We start from the raw sequence: 18,013 nt of genomic DNA on the forward strand, positions 1-18,013 counted from the left end.
TAGAAGGAGAAGGAGAAGGAGAAAGAGAATGAGAAGAAGAAGGAGAATGAGAAAAAGAAGAAGAAGAAGAAGAAGAAGAAAGAGAAGGAGAAGAGAAGAAGAGAAGGAGAATGAGAAAAGAATGAGAAAAAGAATGAGAATTAGAAGGAGAAAAATGAGAAGAAGAAAGAGAAAAAGAAGAAGAAGAATGAGAAGGAGAATGAGAAGAAGAAGGAGAAGAATGAGGAGGAGAAGGAGGAGGAGAAGAAGAAAGAGAAAACAACAACAAGAAGAAGAAGTTAAAGAAGAAGAAAAAGAAGAACAAGAACAAGAAGAATAAAAAGAAGAAGAAGAAGAATAAGAAGAAGAAGAAGAAGAAGAAGAAGGAGGAGGGGGAGGAGGAGGAGGAGGAGGAGGAGGAGGAGAGGAGGAGGAGGAGGAGGAGGAGGAGGAGGAGGAGAAGGAGGAGGAGAATGAGAAGGAGAAGGAGAATGAGAAGGAGAAGAAGAAGGAGAATGAGGAAAAGAAGGAGAAGGAGAAGGAGAAGGAGAAGAAGAAGGAGAATGAGAAAAAGAAAAAGAAGAATAAGAAGGAGAAGAAGGAGAATGAGAATGAGAATGAGAAGAAAGAGAAGGAGAAAAAGAAGAAGAAGGAGAAGAAGAAGAAGAAGAAGAAGGAGAAGGAGAATGAGAAGAAGGAGGAGAATGAGAAGGAGAATGAGAAAAATGAGAAGGACAATGAGAAAAAGGATAAGAAGAAAGAGAAAAAGAAGAAAAAAAAAGAAAAAGAAGAAGAAGAAGAAGAATGAGAATGAGAAGAAGAAGAAGAAGGAGAAGAAGAAGAATGAGAAGGAGGAGAAGGAGGAGGAGAAGAAGAAGAAAGAAGAAGGAGAAGAAGGAGAAGAAGAAGGAGAATGAGAAGGAGAAGGAGGAGAAGGAGCAGAAGGAGAAGGAGGAGAAGGAGAAGAAGAAGAAGAAGAAGAAGAAGAAGTGTGCATGTGAATAACATATTTGAGCAATCAACGATGGGGTGAAAGAGAAATGGGATAAACAGTTCAACGAGATAGGGGTATGTTGGTGATCATTACTGATTTTTTTTTTTGCGGGAGAGGAAAGGGACGACTAAGAGAACAGAAATTCCAATTTTTAGTAAATTAGAAAATTTATATAATTAAAATTTTAATTTTTAAATAAAAATTTAGATCAAATGTCATTCAATAATTGAGTGAAGATTTTTTAACAAACATTAAAAGTGTAACCTTAAAATAATAACAAAATACAACATCAGACATATATATATATATATATATATATATATATATATATATATTAAAAAACTTATTTTTAATGAATAAAAAAAGATAATATCTTTTTATTTTACTGGCGTTGAGTTTTGGGATGATCCCTTCATTGTCTCTAATTCCCTCTATCATAAGTTTTATACATTTATACGGTGCGTTTGGTTTTGTAAGTATAAGATTATTTCTCACACATTATGATTACTATAATGTAGTATTATCTGACACAGTATCGATAATGTTATATTTATCTTGTTTAATTTATTTAGTATAATTTAAGATAACAATGTTTGGTTAAAATAATATAAGATTAGATAAAAATAAATTTTATTAATTTTCTTTCATGATATTTGTACGAAAATTCATATAATTATTTATGGAAAACAGTCTAAATTTGATAGAAATTTTATATTTAAATATTATTAATACAATCAGTGTATTATACAAAATTTAAAAATTTATATAAATAAATATCTTATATCTACTTTTATCATAGTATATAATAAGACTAAATTAATTTTTCAGTGATTAAAAATAAGTACTTAATTTATTAGAAAATAGTTTAGAGTTGAAAATTCACTCTTGGACGAATTCAAGGTTTCCAACAAGATTTTCAACTCCTAAAAAATCAAAAAGTAAGATGGTTATGAAAATTCGAGTTTTAATATGTTTATTATCAAATTAAATTTGCATGAATTTGAGAAATTTATGACAATTTCGTTATTCTAAGCTTAGGATTCAAAGTAAAGCTTAAGGTTGAACTAAGTTTACATTATCCCAATCAAATTTACAATATGAACTAGATATTTAGATAAAATGTTTAGAAAATAATATTAGAGACATTATGAACGTATTGTTAATTAAAATATATTGAATATTAAAGTTTTATTTAAATATGTAACATAATTTAAATATGAAATTAATATGAAATTAAAGCATTTAATAAATATACATCTTGAATAATTATCTGCCGAGTTAAAAAAATATGTAACAATTAAATTAATACGAAGAAATCTCATTTTTATCTAAATTAAAATTGACAAATATCTAAAAAATTACGTGAGAATAATGTTTTAATTTTTAAAAAAAATACTATTATTGATAATATTTTCAGCCTAATAAGAATAAGAAGAAAGAAAATATAAAAATAAAATCCTAGAAAAAATATTATCTCTAAAACTATTTTCTTTTCGCGAACTAAGCTTTTGAAAATATTCTTGGCCAAGTCTCAACAGAGAAGAAGTAAATTGGAATAAGAAGTGAGAGAAATGTGGCTTACTTCCATTCCCATATTGCTTTTGGGCCAGTTGGAATGACACTCTTGCCGAGTAATCTTTCTAAATTATCTTTTTCAAAGTAATCTTTCTACATTTTCAATCCAAGGTAAAAATAAACCATTAATTGTGAAAAATAGGCAAGAACTCAAAAATAAATGCATTGTTTCACTAAATTAAAATAATTTAGATAATTATAAAAATAACACACCACAAATCACTACAAATCGAACTAATTTTTACAAAGTAAAAAAATCAGACAAAACTTTAATTATTATAATTTTGGAGAAAATCTGTATATAATCGAATTTAAACAAAAATAAATGTAAACAAAATTCATAAAGTTTAAAAAAGATTAGGTAAAACTTTTCTCTATTCCTTTTAATTCATAAAAAATCCATCCCTATTTGTTTAGGCTACAGAGGAGCATCAAATAAAGGCAAAATAAGCCTATAGAAAACAAGGCTAAAAAATTTGTATAATAATTACATAATTATATAAATTAAGTGTGTTCAAATAGTTAATTTGGTTATCGATCAAACTTAATTAGTCAATCGAATTAATAAAAAAATCTTTAATCTGTAATCAAACCGAGAAGTGAAACGCCTAACGCCTTGGCGGACGAGATCCAGAGCAGAAATCCCACAGAGGCAATACACAGCGCCTCGAGCTCTGGAACTAGTATAAATAATTGCAACTCCATTTCGGCAAATCACGCAGCTATGCAGTGACCATAAAACGAACTATTCTTTCACCTTTTAATAAAGAATACCGTGTGCTCGCTGCAGAAAATGACAGCTTTTTCTTGGAAAGGGCCCTAAAATTGTAGTTAAATGAACATTTGTTTATAGCAAGTTCTCTTATGCAGTGGTTCTTCTGGAGTATTTGTTTATTCAATCGAACATTCGGTTATCGATCGAACTTGCTGTTAAACGAAACTGACGCGGTTGCAGTGTTGGAAGAGAATGACTTTCTCCATGAAAGTGCTTATTAATTTCTCCAATAGAAGTGTATACAGTTTGAGGATAAAGAAAATTGCATAACGTTACCTGAAGTAACTTGAACTCTCAAAAAACACATAGTAAACAGAGGATTTTACTAACATATACATCATCACTCTCTCTTAGCATTATCATACAAAACTTTGTGCATAAAACCCATAACTAATCTAACCCTGATGAGAGTGTAAAGACTACATATCTTGTGAAAACAATTAAAGCCAAGTATGACCTATGGGTGACTTTCTTAGAGCACTGCGCTCAACATCTCATTCCAAATATCTGGCACACCAGGGAGGCACCAATGACTACAGCAGGATGAGAACTCAGTCGGGTGCCGTCTCTGTGCTTGGTTCAATCCCCTTCTACAAACTGAAGGATGCCCGTCTCCTCAAAAATGCGGCATCGTCGTAACGTCATGTAGATACACTGGAAGTCTCATTCTTCTTAATACCCCTTTCAGAACTACAGCTTGGTCAGGAACATGAGGGCGGCTGAAAATTGAAGGGGAGCTTTCTGGTTATAGCATTTCCAACCATTTTGTCTACAGTGAACAAAACAAGGGAAAGAAGAAGAAAAAAATAACTTTGTTTAAGATACCATGGTGTTGATTAACAGATTGGTGTTAGAAAATTGTTATTGAATTTATTAACCAAATTGGTTAGCTCTTCACGTGATTATGATGTAAGGACTGAGGAGGGCTATATAAATAAGGCTAGGCTTCTTGTAATCGGTGCATTTTTCTAGATATACTCTTTCATGCTAAAGCCTTCTGTTATAACCTTAGTAAATCTCTAAAGCTAACACATGGAGATAATAAAAGCTTAAAGTGAGTTGAATTTATGCTTTGTTTGATACTTGTTATGCCTAGGCGACATGGTTCTGAAAATAACTCTGGTTTCGTTTAAAAGCAAGTGTAGCTTTTTTGGAGGTTGGTTCTTTGGCCTCGAACAAAGCATGCAGCTTATCTATTTCTCTTCCTTTTGTGGTTTGGGATTGATTTGGTTTAGAATCGGGCAATACATATTGGAGCAGTGGGAGTAGAAGCAATGGTGAGAGGGAATGTCCAACGGACAACAACCTAATTTAAGGTTAAGAAACAAAAGGGAAAAACACAATCGAAAATGTACATAATTTTCGGTTGGGCAGCATAAAATGTTAATTTTTTCTTAATATTTTTTGGTTGCACACCTTCTTTATAACATTTTTCGGTTGACAACAGAAAATATTACATTTTTTATAACAATAAAAAGATTGACATTTTAGGTTGCACTCAATAAAAAATGTTAAGTTTTTTTATAACATTCTCAGTTGTGCTCATTCTCTGTTGTTTCTTAGTATTAAATTAGGTTGTCGTACATCAGAACATCTCAGTAAAAGGTTGAATATAGGGATGGGCATTGTTCGGGATGCGGTTAACCCTACCAGACTCGAAAATTATATACCCTCAACCCGACCTGACCCGAAATAATATATTTATCCAAAAATAGCAATAATAGTTGTTAGGAATGAGTTTGGAATATGGTGTTTTGGATTTATGCATTTTATTGGGATTTGTTCGATCTAGGATGCTGAACTATGGGGAGCTTATCATGGCCTTGTTTACGCTTGGGGGAGAGGCTTCCGTCGTATTATTTTTTTACTTGATAGTACTATAGAAGCAGGACGAGTATTGAGAAAGGATTATAAAGGTATCCACTTCCTTAAATGGCACTTACATGAACTATGCAATCGCAGTTGAGAGATTGTGATCAAACACATACCCCTTTAGGGTGACATGGTGACCGATGCTTTAGCTAAACATGTTCCAGATGATAACTTGAAAGTTGCTTTCCTACCTGAATCGCCTGTATGGATTTTTTCGATTTATTTGGCTGATAGCAATACTAGGAATCGTCTTATTAGTGATGGAACAAACTGTAATCCTTGATGTTAGATCATGTACTCTTTTCCTCCATATAGGTTAGAGAGATTTTTAATGAGATGCAATTTAATGTCCCTTGTATGATCTCTTTCAATCATACAACTTCACAAAATAATAATAATAATAACAATAGTCATAAATGATTATATTTTCAAGAGTTATGAACATCTATATTTTTCAACGGATAAAAATAATTGTATCCAATCAATAGTGAATGTTAATTCTTTTTATTACTAATACATATTTCAGTAAAAAAACAGTCATTCAGATTGTTTTATTATTCTAATGTGAGTATAAGATAGTATCTTATTGAAGAGTCACAATTATTTAATAAATAAATGTTCTTATTATTCCCACATACGTCATGCTCAAACCTAAGACCTCAAAAGGTACAACAATCTCTTAACCTAATATCGATTAGTTCAACGCCCATTCGAATTTGAAATATCATAGGTTGTATGAAAGAATACACATTACAAACTCATAGGGTCGAGTTATTCCCAATGAAATGGATTTAATATTATGAACCCCAACCAGTGTAATCCCATGTTTGATGTTTCATTACCCCAGTCTAGGACAAACTAAAGACAAAAACGAATCTGCTGATAATCCAACCAAGGCGTTGACAAGCTGCCTGATGGGTGAAAAACTACCTGACCCCATTATAGTTTAAGCCTCATTAAGCTACCCGACCAGCCTGGTCTCGTACTATTCGCCGACCTAACTGAATCTCCATTAATCAAAACATAAATCTGTCTCTTTAATTTACACTTAAAAGAAGAATGAGCACTTATAAGTAGCTAAGCATGTGGGATTACATGTTAGCTGCAACATTTTTCGACAAGACGACACTTCGCTTTACATTACTGTGTGACACAAAACAACAATTAAAATGGTTTTCAGGGCTACTCTATTGCCTGAATTCCACAACCTAGTCATAGTCTCTCCGGTGTAAGACTATAAACTACTCAAGTCAAGTTCGAGTATTATTCAAAAAAATTAAAGTTGAGTTCATTTCAATTGGAAAGTTTATGATTTTAAAATTGTTAAGTTCGACTAAACTTAAAACCAAAAATCGAAATCCGACTCGAACTCAAAAAATTTGAACTTGAAATATTCTAAGACTTGGTTTGATTGAATCTCAAACTCGAGCTCGATTTAAACTCAAACTTGAGTTAATATATTAATAATTTAATTTAAAAATTAAAATTTTTAATATATTTTTTTCGAATTGCTCACAAAATTTTCAAGTAAGATATCAAATAGTTCGTTTTTACTTGTTAAAAACTAGAGTCGAGTCAATTCAATTCAAATATTGATTGAACTTTGACCAAATTAAACTCGAATAACTCATAATATGTCTCTTCTCATTTACCGCCTCTAATATCAACCAATGTAAATGGCTCTATTATATGGTGCACAATTATCGGTAATCAATTTTCTTTTGTCCAAACCTTATTTTACCCCAAACTTTTAAGCTGTACGAAATTTTAAAAACCAAACAAATTTCACTGGAAAAGAAACACGTTGGCTGTCTTAATTAATATCACCATGTTCTCTCTTTTCGTTTACAGCAATGTTGGCGGGGATGCCTAACCGAAGGAAAATGAAAAGAAAAGGCAAGAGTTGGCATGACCAGCACTCACACAATTGCAGACACTACATTTTTATTTATTTTTTCCAAGTTTTCAGTTGAAAGTAGTATAGCTACTACTAGCCTACACCTCTTGGTGGTTGTGTTTTGGCTATCAAAATTACAATTTTTTTATTGTTCACCGACACGCAAGGGGCAGTTAGCTTCTGGTAATGGTAGTTTAAAGCAACACATCTTTACTAGGATTGGGTTTTTAGTTTCTGAACCTGCTGAAATAATAGGTCTAGAGACTGATAGATTCTCTGGTTTCGTGTGGAAGAAGAGAGGAGAAACACGATCCGTCCATTTGGGGTTTGTGATGACAAGGATGCTCTTCTCTGCTGAAGCCAATTTACAGCCGACTGCCACCATTTTATAATCCACGTATTTCTGGACAAGATTTTACGTATGGGTAAATTACATTCCATGTCATTCTTTTATTAGCTCCATTACAAACATGTCATATTTTTTTCTAAAAATTATAATTTAGCTATTCAATTTGTTTTCTTTGGGTGTAATAACTTTCATGGAGAAATCAAAAAAATAACGAAAAGTGAAAGCACTGTAGAAGACATGATGGCATTACATCTAGGGTTTACAGCCAAAGTTTTATATTGTTTGCTTTCTTTCTCTGTCTGTTTCTTGTTATTTTTTTTAAACATATGAGCTTTTCATATATGTTTTTTATATTATGACGATAAATTTATAAATTTTAAAGAAATAAACTTATAAAATTTTATTAATAAAAAAATATTTAAAATATAATAAAATCTTGAAATATTTAGAAGCGATCATTTCATCTGTCCCTCGATCTATCTCTGATCAACCCGGCTCCTCCACCTCTATATTGCGTTTGTATCGTTGCCATCACAGCCTTTCTTAACATAGAAAAAGAAAAAGTTATATGCTTTACCTTAGCTTTCCTTTATGTATTTTTATTCACTTTCAATGGAGGAAACGAGAATGATGAGAAAAAGCAGTTAGCTTTAGCTGCATTAATAATTAAATGTTAGTGGTACTATAAAAGTAAAGACTGCTCAATTCTTTTCTTATCTTCTATGGATTTACTTTTGTATTCCATTTTTATTTAAATTATGGTGGGTTGTATAATTTAATTCTATGAACTTAACTATTTCTTCTTTTAATCGAATGGATAATTATATTTAAGTGCATGGGAATCCACATAAAACATTTGAACTTTAATTTTAGATGCCATTAAATATAGAGAAATTAAATTTGTTCAATTAATAAAAGTAATAGATTAATTTGATTTAAATATTTTATATAAAAGTAGAATGAATTCCTTACTAGGAAGGGAAAGGGTTTAATGGACCACAACAGCATTAAAAATTCATTTAAATCATTGTATTTATTAACATCTTAATGTATTCAACTACTTTCTTTTATATGCATAATTCTATTGTAACGAGGTGGATAATTGGTAAAGCTGCAACCCAAATATGATAAAATAGAGGAGACGAAAGACCAACGTAATATTTTATATTAAAGGAGATAAATTTATAATATTTTTAAGAGATAATAATGAATTATTAATAAAAAAAATTAAGAATTTTAAAATTTGGAATAGACGATTATCCCTGATGGACCCCTGTAGACCCAATCCATCACCGGTGGAGAGGATGAACGTTATTTTTTTGTGCTTAATATTGGTGTTTTAATGATGGTGATGATGTAATGCATTGATTCCAATGTGAGAACACGAGTACGGAGGCCATATCTTAATAATAAAAGGAAAATACAAAAAATCAAAGCTTTCCCCATTGTCATCAAACTCAAACCTGCAGGCCCCGTGACATTCAATCAGGCAAACTATAAATCTACACACAGAGGTGGAATCTTAGAAAAGGAGGGGCTCATCATCATGTCTTGCTGCCAAAACCAGCACACTTTTTGATAGTAGAATCATTTGCTATTGGTCCGATACTCTTAATTCCATATTATACAACAAAGCTTAGGTTTCTATCACAATCCTATAATAAATATAACATAATCGATAATACCATTACAACCATAATTTAAGAACAGGAGGATGCCAATGTTCGTAGAGGCAAATTTCCAAAGCCATTACCTTATATATTTCAGAAACAGCCGAGTATTTTTCTTGCATAATAGTAATGAGAAAAAATTAAAGAAACAGCAAGCCTCATTAAAGTCAATATAGGAGATGAGTACTGCAACTTTCATCTCCACATAGATGTCTTGTAGCAAAGATGCTTTCTATTATGATATTGTTGCCTGTAGGTGATTTTTATTTAATGAATTTATGAGGACTAATAAATACATAAAACCAACAACAGCGAGAGCAGTAATTAATCGATTTTTATAGCAAACCTTAAATTATAAATATATCTGCTGAGAGAGCTGCTTACCAGCCCACTATGCTGATTACAAGTTTTTGTTGAGCTGTTTATTACTCCATTATTTTTTTCAAAACAACTTTCATCACATGGCATCTGCACCTTCAACAGCATACAAGATAAATACTTGAGTTTCTTCTTTTAGTCATTTCTCTCTCTCTTTGAGTTCATGTTCCATAGGAGAAATGTTGGGTTTTCAGTTCAAGAAACCATGAGTTCGATCTCGAGTTTTAAACTCCATTTATGGTGGATCGTTCTTCTTGTTATTGTTGTGGTTCAAAGTTTTGGACTGAACACCGATGGGGTTCTCTTGCTTTCTCTTAAACTCTCTATTCTGGGTGATCCTCTAAACGTGTTGCAGAGCTGGAATTCCTCCGACCAGACGCCATGTTCGTGGAATGGATTGAGTTGTGGAAGACCAGATAACGACTCCGATGTCTACTCTCGTGTTACAGCGCTGTCTCTTCCAAATTGTCGGCTTCTTGGTTCGATCCCTTCCGATCTGGGAATGATTCAGTACCTTGAAACTCTTGATCTTTCCAACAATTCCTTCAATGGGTCTCTTCCACTTTCGATTTTCAATGCTACTCAGCTTCGGTCGCTTGATTTGTCTAACAATTCCATTTCTGGGTTTATACCAGAAACGATAGGACGGCTGAGGAATCTCCGATTGCTTAACCTCTCCGATAATGCATTGACGGGGGCTTTACCTGCAACTCTTACTAATAACCAGAACCTAACTGTTGTTTCTTTGAAGAACAATTATTTGTCTGGAAACCTTCCAACTGGGTTCCAATCTCTTCAAGTTTTGGATCTTTCTTCAAATCTCATAAATGGGTCATTGCCTCCGAATTTCGGAGGCGAAAAAGTCAGCTACTTTAACGTTTCTTACAACAGACTTTCCGGGGAAATTCCGCCGCAATTCGCCGAGAAAATCCCTGGTAACGCCACCATTGATCTTTCTTTTAATAACCTCATAGGAGAAATTCCGGATTCCGTCGTTCTCAAGAATCAAGTATCCAAATCTTTTTCCGGGAATCCTGATCTATGCGGTGAAGCAATCAGGCGTGATTGTCCTATTCCTTCTTCACCGACTTCTCCGCCAGCAATCGCCGCCATCCCCAGAACGATGGACTCCGACACGCCGGAATTGTCGCCGGGAGCCAAAAAACAAGATCAAAGCGGGCTGAAAACAGGAACGATTGTAGGAATTGTTGTGGGAGATATAGCCGGAATCGCATTCGTTATCATGGTTTTCATCTTGGTGTACAAGTTAAAGAGGAAAAAGAGAGTGGAAATCGCAACAAAGCAAGAAGCAAAAGACAATTTGTCAATAACATCTTCATCGTCGGAATCCAAAGGGTTTTCGAGATGGTCGTGTTTGAGAAATAGAGGAGAGTACGAGGAAGATTCCGACACCAGTTCCGACACCGGCAGCAAAAGTCAAGACAACCAACGGCAGCAAGAACAAGAACACGACAAGAAAGGGACACTGGTGACGGTCGACGGGGAAAAGCAGCTTGAGCTGGAGACGTTACTAAAAGCATCGGCTTACATTTTAGGCGCGACGGGTTCCAGCATAATGTACAAGGCGGTGCTGGAAGACGGGACGTCGTTGGCGGTTCGAAGGATCGGTGAGAACGGTGTGGACCGGTTCAGGGATTTCAAGAACCAGGTCCGGTTCATTGCCAAACTGATCCACCCGAATTTGGTCAGGATTCGAGGGTTCTACTGGGGAGTTGATGAAAAGCTCATCGTCTACGATTTTGTACCAAATGGCAGCCTCGCCAACGCCCGTTACAGTAAGTCCTTATCCTATTCTTCAATTTTCCCGTGCGTACTTTAGCAAAAGCAGCGTGAGTATTTGTTAAAGTACTCCAGAGAACGGAAAGTCTATGACGGTAGAGTAGTTGTAACTTAAACGTTGTTGTTTAATGCATGGCAAAGTCAACTGTCTCTGTCTTGGCATGGGGTTCGTATCTGCCACTTTCTCATCCTTTACTCCCACGGCGTTTGACAATTACTTGTTAAAACTCAGGATTCGATTGAAGTTGAAAAAATTGAATTTTTTAAATCGACCTACTCATTTCGTCCTTTTTAGTGTTTAAATTTTAGTTTTGCCCCCTCTACTTTTCTCAAATATTAACCTTCTTTTTAGTCTCAGTGGCTTGTTCTTGCAGTCGCACTCTACAGGCCTTAAATGTTGACTGGTTCCATTTCAGGAAAAGCTGGTTCTTCACCTTGTCATCTTGCATGGGAATCTCGGCTAAAGATAGCTAAAGGTGTGGCCCGTGGACTCGCATATCTCCATGAGAAGAAGCATGTGCATGCCAATTTGAAGCCGAGCAACATCCTGTTAGCCACCGACATGGAACCCAAGATCGGAGATTTCGGACTGGAAAGGCTGGTAACAGGCGACACGAGTTCTAAAGCTGGAATTTCAGCCCGAAACTTGGGCAGCAAGAGGTCAACAGCGTCGAGGGAAAGCTTCCAAGATTTAGTAGGACCTAGCCCGAGTCCAAGCCCGAGTTCATTAGGCGTTTCGCCTTACCACGCCCCCGAGTCACTTAGGAGCTTGAAGCCTCATCCCAAGTGGGATGTGTTCGCATTCGGTGTGATATTACTCGAGCTCCTGACGGGGAAAATGGTGGTGGTCGATGAGCTCGGGCAGGGGAATGGGATCGTCGTCGAAGACAAAAACAAGGCCCTGAGGATGGCCGATGCGGCAATCCGTGGCGATTTGGAAGGCAAAGAGGATGATTTGCTGGTTTGTTTTAGGTTGGGATGCAGTTGCGCATCTCCGATCCCACAAAAGAGACCGTCGATGAAAGAAGCTTTACAAATACTTGATAAAATCCCATCTTCAACATGCTATTATGGACACTCATGAACAATCAATAATGTTCCAATTTGATACTGTCTTTGCAGAAAATGTATGTATTGATTGACTGATCATGAACCGGTTCTTCTTGGTGTGTGTCACAATCACTAATATTGCTGACTTTTAGACCCAATCCATTTTTGCTTTTTTGTCTATTATCAGTTCTTTGAACAGGCAAAAGCATATATTTTTAAATCTAATTGTACAAATAATTAAGTGAATTTAGTAATAAAAGGGAATAATATTTTGTTTAGGGATTTTGGATTAAGCAATTGTGTTATATTTATATATATATTATCAATTGATTAAAAAATTATAAATAAATATTATCTTGCGATACCAAAATATACCGTTATTTAAATCCCCATTTTTACATCAAATCTTTGGCCTCAGTCATTTTCTGTATATGATTTCATCTCTCCGGTGCCTGAAGATTTTATTGACATAAGAAGAGAAGCAAAAGTTGAAAAGTAGATTACTCTGCCATCTGTTTTATTATTTATTATATACTGTGTTCCTCCATTGTAGTTGAAAAACAGTTGCGCTGAGCATCTGGCCGGTCACCTACATAATGTATGGTTGGATGGAATGCGTAGCAGTGGTGTTGATCTATACGCCGTCCGCGTGTACTTTGTGCATGGTTTCTACATCATCACCTATGAATGACCTCCGCATATCTATTTGATGAGGTTCCTCCCAATTCATGTGAATCGAGATTAAAGATGGACTGAGAGGGTAAGTAGGAGCCATCGTGTTTATAAAATTTTCTATATTTTAAATCTTTTATGTATATATTTTATTAATAATTTATTTTGTCATCTTAAAATATAAAATAATATGTTGGTTCCTACACACACCTGCGGTTCCGATGAGTATTGTCCTTTCGTTCGTCGACTCCTGGAGTTCAAATGGTGGTGACTTGGTCGCAGGAACAAAGAACCTATCATGATTTTCTAAATAAGTGAACAAACATATATAACAATATAGCATCAGAAAATTTTAATTTTTTTGAAGGAAAAAAATCAATAATAAATACCGAAATTTAACAAAAATTTTCAGATGTTTTGTTAGTTTATTAAGGAAATTAATACTGTTTAGAAAACGAATTAAAAACAAGAACCGAAAAGTAAATATGGAAAACCTTAGTTTCATGTTTGTATGTGTAAGAAATTGGTGAAAATCAGACACGAATATAGCTTAAAAGTATTCCAAGTGATTTTTTTTTTAAAAAGGTTACTGCGATATATTAGTGTAGGAAAATGAAGGAAAATAAGAAAACTTCAAAAATTTTAATATATAAAGGTATTTTTGCAAGGAGTTTTTTTTGAGAGAGGATACTTTGTATTAAAATGATTTACAAAGTAACTACCTCAAATACCTCATTAAAAAACCTCCTTAACTCTAAATGGAGGAAAAAGAGTGTACCTTGAGGTGGTAAGTATAAAACACACACAATGAACATACATAAATTGAGAACCAACGAGGAAGCAAACACATACAGCAACACCAACGGAAAGATACATAATTTATACGATTCCTATTACTGAGAAACAGAGATACTCGCAAGCTAAAACGTATCCTTTGAACCTGACGCACCAAAATCTAAAGAGCTTCCTGACTTATCAAAAACTAGGAGAAACGAAAGCTTGCAGGACATCCAAATGAAGCTACAACGATCATGCATAATCTGCCACCAATCACAAGCAAGAACAGAAACATAATTTCAGGGAACAAAAATTCCACACATCTTACCAGCTGACCCAATAAATCTTGGAAATTACCCTATAAATGTGAAGCAAAGAAATTCATATTGACACCCAAATTTCAACCAGCCGGATTTCTTAGCCTTATTGCCACCATATAAGCGGAACACACCAAAAGCAGAGATACAAGATTGGACCACCATGATAATGCAAACCAGTAGTGCCACTGCTATTCCTTCACTAACCTGGTCGCAGAATTTCCCGTACATGTTGCGTATCACCATCCATTGAAGCTGCGTTTGCCCCATTTTGCAAACACAACTGATTGTGATGCTTCTCCCACAGCAGCCGCGTTCAAGAGCGCCATCTCCAACAAGACAACCAAAACTGATCAAAGGCAAAACCAGCAGCAATGGGATGAATCCAAACAGCATCTGAAACCAAATTCATCAAGCCGGCACAAACACAACAACATAACACTACAACACCATAACTACATCAATCTTCAACTCAGCTCTCAAACAAAACGCAGCACTAATGAACAACAACCAAAAGACTAACACCCCGACTAAGAGTAACACATCAGCAGACCATTGGAACAAAGACCACTCAATTCTAAACCCTGAAACTAGTGCTGCAACAGCTACACTTGCTTTGTACGATACAATAACTCGGGTGATGTCTCTCAATATAATACTATCCACAAACCTCTAACGAAACACTATGAAATCCGCAAGCACCAATCATGCAGCCAACATTCCACTAACGAAAAGATTCCTCTAACTCAACGCCTTGAGGCTTGAACTACACATCCCCATACCACCTTTCTCGGGACCAGTATTTTCTGCACATGCCTCCATGAAATCAGAAGCGCCCACACTAACATCGGCGACTGCAAGCCACGCTTCGCCATCAACCAAGGATCCGACAATGAAAGCACGAGCCTCATAACATTGCTGAACTACCAAAGGAAATAACTCCCAAAACACAGAAACTGCCAGTACTCTCAGACCAGGACTAAACGGCCCATCGATCTACACTATGGGCACGACGAATAGACAATAAGTGACAACACCTCATTTCCCACAACCGGAACACTAAACCAACAACTGCAGCAAAAACCTCCTGCAACCTAGGACACAACTCATCACCGACAACGCTGAATTCGCCGCTCCACCATCGGTCAGAGAGCCAACAAGGAACACACGATGCAATACACAAACATAGGAGCGGGCAGTGAACAGCATGAACGAACCCACTCACTCAATTCAAGCTAAGAGATGATGAAAGGTAACAACGGCGATGAACACCGACCTTGCTGCTTAAAAGCACAGTTAAAAAAAGGTAAAAAAACAAAAGAAAGAAAAAGGAGAAGGATCGACGGCCAGCAACCAGCCTTGGGGTGGTGCCGTCGCCACCGCATAAGCACCACTAACGACGAATACCATTAATTTAATTTATAAAAATTTAAATTCTAAAGGACTCAACGTATAATTATAAATTAGTTAAAAATTTAAAAATAAATTATTTAAAATAAAGGGTAAACTATACTAGTGACCACCTAACTATTATCCCTTTTCATTTTGACTAATATTGTTGAAATTTTGTCAATCAGGGCACTCAACTATTTAAATGTATTCAATTAAGCCACTTGCCGTTAATATTTAACGGAGAAGCTGATGTGGCAGTTAAAATATTCGATATAATTACACATTTGATCACTGTTACACTAGTATTAATACTAGAACAAAAAAATATACTTGTTCAATACCGAATCGATTAGTTTCCTTTGTTCTTTACAAATCTTCATCAGTAAAAATAGATCTCCAAATCATTTTCCAAGTTGAAGAGCAAAAGCCTTGCTATATAGTATACAAGAACGTGCACTTATTCTTCACTGATATTAATGCAGGACAGGGGGAATAAAAAGAAATTAAACAGCATACCGTTTTCAAGGCCACATGCAAAGATGATGAGGTATTTTCCAAGTGATGGCATCGTCGTCTTCCTCCATCTCCTAGAACTAGGTCTTCCAAATGCAGTCGTGGAATCCTCGATTTCTCTCATAATCGTCAGTCTTATCATCGGCTTCCTTGTCGACCTTGTTCAACAAAAGATCACAATTCTGCCATCTGATCATGAGGGCTTTCACCAACAAAATTAAAGGCGCCATATTCTTATTAACCATTGCATTCCTAATTGATAAAATATATAAGTAATAGTGGTCAAATGTGTAATTATACAAAATATTTTAATTGTCAGATCAACTTCTCCGTTAAATGTTAACGGTAAGTGGCTTAATTGAATGCATTTAAATAGCTGAGTGACCTGATTAACAAATTTTCAAAAATATTAGTCAAAATGAAAAGTTTCGATAGTTAGGTGGTCACTGATATAGTTTACCATTTATTTTAAATAATTTATCTATAAAATTTTAACTAATTCCTTCTTCCCGGGTTAACATGGCAACCTCTCCTGGTGGTTCCACCATTTCATGCAATCCATGGGGTAATGACCAGGCTAGTTTAGCTAGCCCATCTGCTATACTGTTATTTCCTCGTTTGACTTTTATCACTTCTACCTCCCAAAACCTATTCATTAACGCTTCAATATGTTGAGTGATCGTATGTATATGATCAACGTCTATCCTCGACCTGCTCAACTTGGTCGCTTCTTAGTTATCGGTTTCTATTTGTATTTTCCTTGGACCCAGCTCCGATGCCATTTTTAAACCTTCATAGATCCCCCACAATTCAGCTTTTAAGGTTGTGCAAACTCCAATATACTTGTTGAATCCACAACTTAGAGAAAAAGAGAGATATCAATGGAGAGTTTTTAGTTACATACTTTGAAAATCGTTGACATAAATGATTTTAATAATTAATTGATATCACGTTTTATGTGATAACTAAATATTTCTAAAATATTTTAAGAATTATAAATATTTAAAAAAGAATTGTAAAGTCACCTGACATATCGGTAATGTCACGTAATAATATATATATATATATATATATATTATTAAATTATGGTGATTACAAAGTGTATTTGTTTTAAATATTTTCAATCATTTGATAATAAATGCTCAATTGTCTTATCGTAGTCGTTGATGCTTGAACCATCGACTTCTAAAAATAACAACAATTCCTTTAACTACTGAGATAAATTGATTCGTGCAATAACAATATTTTTAAAACTTAACAATTAAGTTTTGATTGATTCAGATTTTCAATAAATGTAAATAAAATTTAATAACTTTATTGATTTTTCCCCAGAAGTTGAAATACTTCAAGTACATTTACCTTTGAACTAAATTTTAACGTATAATTATTAAATATTTTTTGTTTATTTTTTAAAATTTCACAAAATCCAAATATTTGGATTCAAACCTTATCTATATTGCTCATTCATCATCTATGCTTCGATAAGATAATAATGTGTTGATAATTAGAGGGGTAAATTAACTAAATTTCAACGAACAATAATATGTTTATATTCATTTGTGTATTTTTAAGAATGTTTATGATATATTAATATTCGTTTAAAATTTTAAATATCGTATTCATTTCATTTATTTTTTTTAAGGTGTTCATGTTTACTTATTTAATGTTCATGAACATGTTTATTTATATGTTCGCAAACATATTAATTTAACGTTCATAAATATATTCATTTATATATCCATAAATATATTCATTTGCAAGCTAAAATACAGTAAAATTATGACACTAGTGCTTAAACTTCATAGGCTTCATAGTTTGAAAAAATTTCGTCATATGTCCAATATAGTCACTACCTCAACCAATATTGAAAATACAAAATAAATAAATAAACTTATAAACGAGCCATTAAATGAGCTTATTCATAAACATAAACGAAAGATTGATAAACGAGCTTATTTGCAAACATAAATAAACAAGTTAATAAACGAATTTGATCGTAAACA

General features: G+C 34.3%; 1 protein-coding gene and 1 non-coding gene across 2 annotated transcripts; both read left to right on the forward strand.

The window, feature by feature from the left end:
* Positions 1-3,268: 3,268 nt before the first annotated feature.
* On the forward strand, positions 3,269-3,381 carry LOC120202176. The gene has a single exon (XR_005523714.1). It is a non-coding gene; the product is annotated as a U5 spliceosomal RNA (small nuclear RNA).
* Positions 3,382-9,559: 6,178 nt separating this feature from the next.
* LOC120202154 (probable LRR receptor-like serine/threonine-protein kinase At4g37250) lies at positions 9,560-12,397 on the forward strand. Its single transcript, XM_039202633.1, has 2 exons — positions 9,560-11,285; positions 11,706-12,397. The coding sequence occupies exons 1-2, from the start codon at positions 9,653-9,655 to the stop codon at positions 12,371-12,373; spliced, it is 2,301 nt and encodes a 766-aa protein (XP_039058564.1). The 5' UTR covers positions 9,560-9,652; the 3' UTR covers positions 12,374-12,397.
* Positions 12,398-18,013: the final 5,616 nt, after the last annotated feature.

The sequence above is a fragment of the Hibiscus syriacus genome, unplaced genomic scaffold (genome assembly GCF_006381635.1).
Source record: "Hibiscus syriacus cultivar Baekdansim isolate YM2019G1 unplaced genomic scaffold, ASM638163v2 tig00008262_pilon, whole genome shotgun sequence".
NCBI classification, from domain to species: Eukaryota; Viridiplantae; Streptophyta; class Magnoliopsida; order Malvales; family Malvaceae; genus Hibiscus; species Hibiscus syriacus.